General features: G+C 39.9%; 1 protein-coding gene and 1 long non-coding RNA gene across 15 annotated transcripts in view; one reads left to right on the top strand and one right to left on the bottom strand.

The window, feature by feature from the left end:
* Positions 1 to 1722, bottom strand: part of epb41a (erythrocyte membrane protein band 4.1a) — a 49818-nt gene that overhangs the window by 19604 nt on the left and 28492 nt on the right. For 10 of the 14 annotated variants that reach the window (XM_008331843.3, XM_025065362.1, XM_008331854.3 and 7 more), the window contains exons 13-14: positions 1156 to 1230; positions 872 to 922 (exon numbers count right to left, since the gene is read on the bottom strand). The exons of 1 other annotated variant lie outside the window; for it this stretch is intronic. In XM_008331843.3, the coding sequence (XP_008330065.1) occupies positions 872 to 922; positions 1156 to 1230 (126 nt within the window). The remainder of the gene's footprint in view (positions 1 to 871; positions 923 to 1155; positions 1231 to 1722) is intronic. 3 more of the 14 variants (XM_017041030.2, XM_017041031.2, XM_008331849.3) reach the window with 2 other exon arrangements.
* Positions 912 to 1407, top strand: LOC107989954 (uncharacterized). Its single transcript, XR_001761473.2, has 2 exons — positions 912 to 1039; positions 1110 to 1407. It is a non-coding gene; the product is annotated as an uncharacterized LOC107989954 (long non-coding RNA).

Genomic DNA, 1722 nt, shown 5'->3' with positions numbered 1-1722 from the left:
GCCTAGAGTGCCCTCTAGTGGCTGTTAGTGTGAAAAAAAACAAACATGTGAAATTATATATTTTAATATATAAGTCATACTTGAGTATAAGTCGCAAACCCAGCCAAAGGATGAGAAGCATTGATTGTTAAAAGATCACCAAGTATCGGTAATTTTTTTTTAAAAATTGCTGGATTATCTGTAAATGATTAAAATGATTAGAAATGACCTGATTCTCTTTAAATAAACAACACTATTATTTCTTTCACTGCAGTCCGGTACCGAATGTCCCACGGACCAGAACCGGCCCGCAGACCAGGGATTGGGGATCCTGGTCTATTACACAAATACAGCACATAAAACATTCTGCACAGACTTCCATAAAAGTACAGGGGGAAAAAGAAAATTGCAAAATCCCTCACACATTGCACTTAAAAAAAAAAAGTACTTTTCAAAAGCTGTGAGGTTCACATTGGGGTACTGTTTGCTGTTTTTTTAGTTATTCACAGTTTTCCGCAGTTATCATCAGTGTTTTTATCTTTTTTTCAAGGGATTTTTGCCCCTTTTGAGCAGCGAACCTCTTCAAAAAAAAAAAAAAAAAAAAAAAAAAAAAACGACGCCATTAAGGGAATATTCTGGAGAACTCACAGTAACCCAACTGAAACTTGCACAACTTTTGTCAGTCTGATCTAAAATATTCAGTTCTTGTGCGGCTGACGGGAAAATGAACAAGCGTTAACAGAAAGAGTGACAGCCAAAGCCACAGAGAAATCGATGGAAGCGCTTGTTTTCTGTGCACTGATAGGCAAATTACAAAGGCAAATTAAAAGTCTCTGGATGAGTCACTGATGCATGGATGCATGAGGTCGGCGTCTGGGGAGCAAGTGCTAACCTTTCTTACTCGCACTCCCTCAGGTTTGGTTTTGTCCTGATGGCTGTGCTGCTTTTTCCGCCAAAGGAAAGACATCATTAGTGAGTGTTATTGGGTGGAATGGACGTCAAACATTCTATTGGAACTCAAATCTGTCGATAGGTCGTGCCGTGAACTGTATTTCATCAGGTAAGACAAGACAAAACAAACCACTTTCGGATGGTTTCGAAGAGTAACGGCAACTTTTTTTTTTTGACAGCCGTGAAAACCGTGCTTTACTCCGACCATGCATCAGGCGAACGCACCTGGCTCTTTTTCTCCCTTTCCCCGTTGGTTGCGGACACAGAGGGGGACTGTCTTCGCTCTCTTCTCGCCACTGTCTGATAGCACAGACAAAACTCTTGTATCACAATCACATCCAACCACGAGCAAGGAAACAACACCAGAGATGTCCGACCATATCGGCCGACCAAAATTATCGGCCCGATATTAGCATCATTTTGTAATATCTAATAATATATAATTCCAGGACAGAAGGTACTGTATGTGATGGGACCTAAAAATAGTTTGGGGAGAAAAAAAAACAGCTGCATATATTGGTATCGGTTTATATCAGAATCGGATATTAAGACATTTGGACAGTATCGGCATATCGGATATTGGCAAAAAGCTAATATCGGACATCCCTAAGAAAAGCCATCTGTTTTCATGACCTTGAAAAGTTTGTGAATTTTCCGCTTCATTTTTTGATCTGATGTCACTTCCTGTGACAGGTGGGGTACGAGGTACAGTAGGAAGCTATAGATGGATAGATAAATAGATAGATAGGTAGGTAGGTAGGTAGGTAGATAGATAGATAGATAGATAGATAG

This window comes from Cynoglossus semilaevis, chromosome 18 (assembly GCF_000523025.1).
Source record: "Cynoglossus semilaevis isolate Cse_v1.0 chromosome 18, Cse_v1.0, whole genome shotgun sequence".
NCBI classification, from domain to species: Eukaryota; Metazoa; Chordata; class Actinopteri; order Pleuronectiformes; family Cynoglossidae; genus Cynoglossus; species Cynoglossus semilaevis.
Note: the sequence above shows the minus strand (reverse complement) of the source record. Positions and strands in the feature narration are given on the sequence as shown.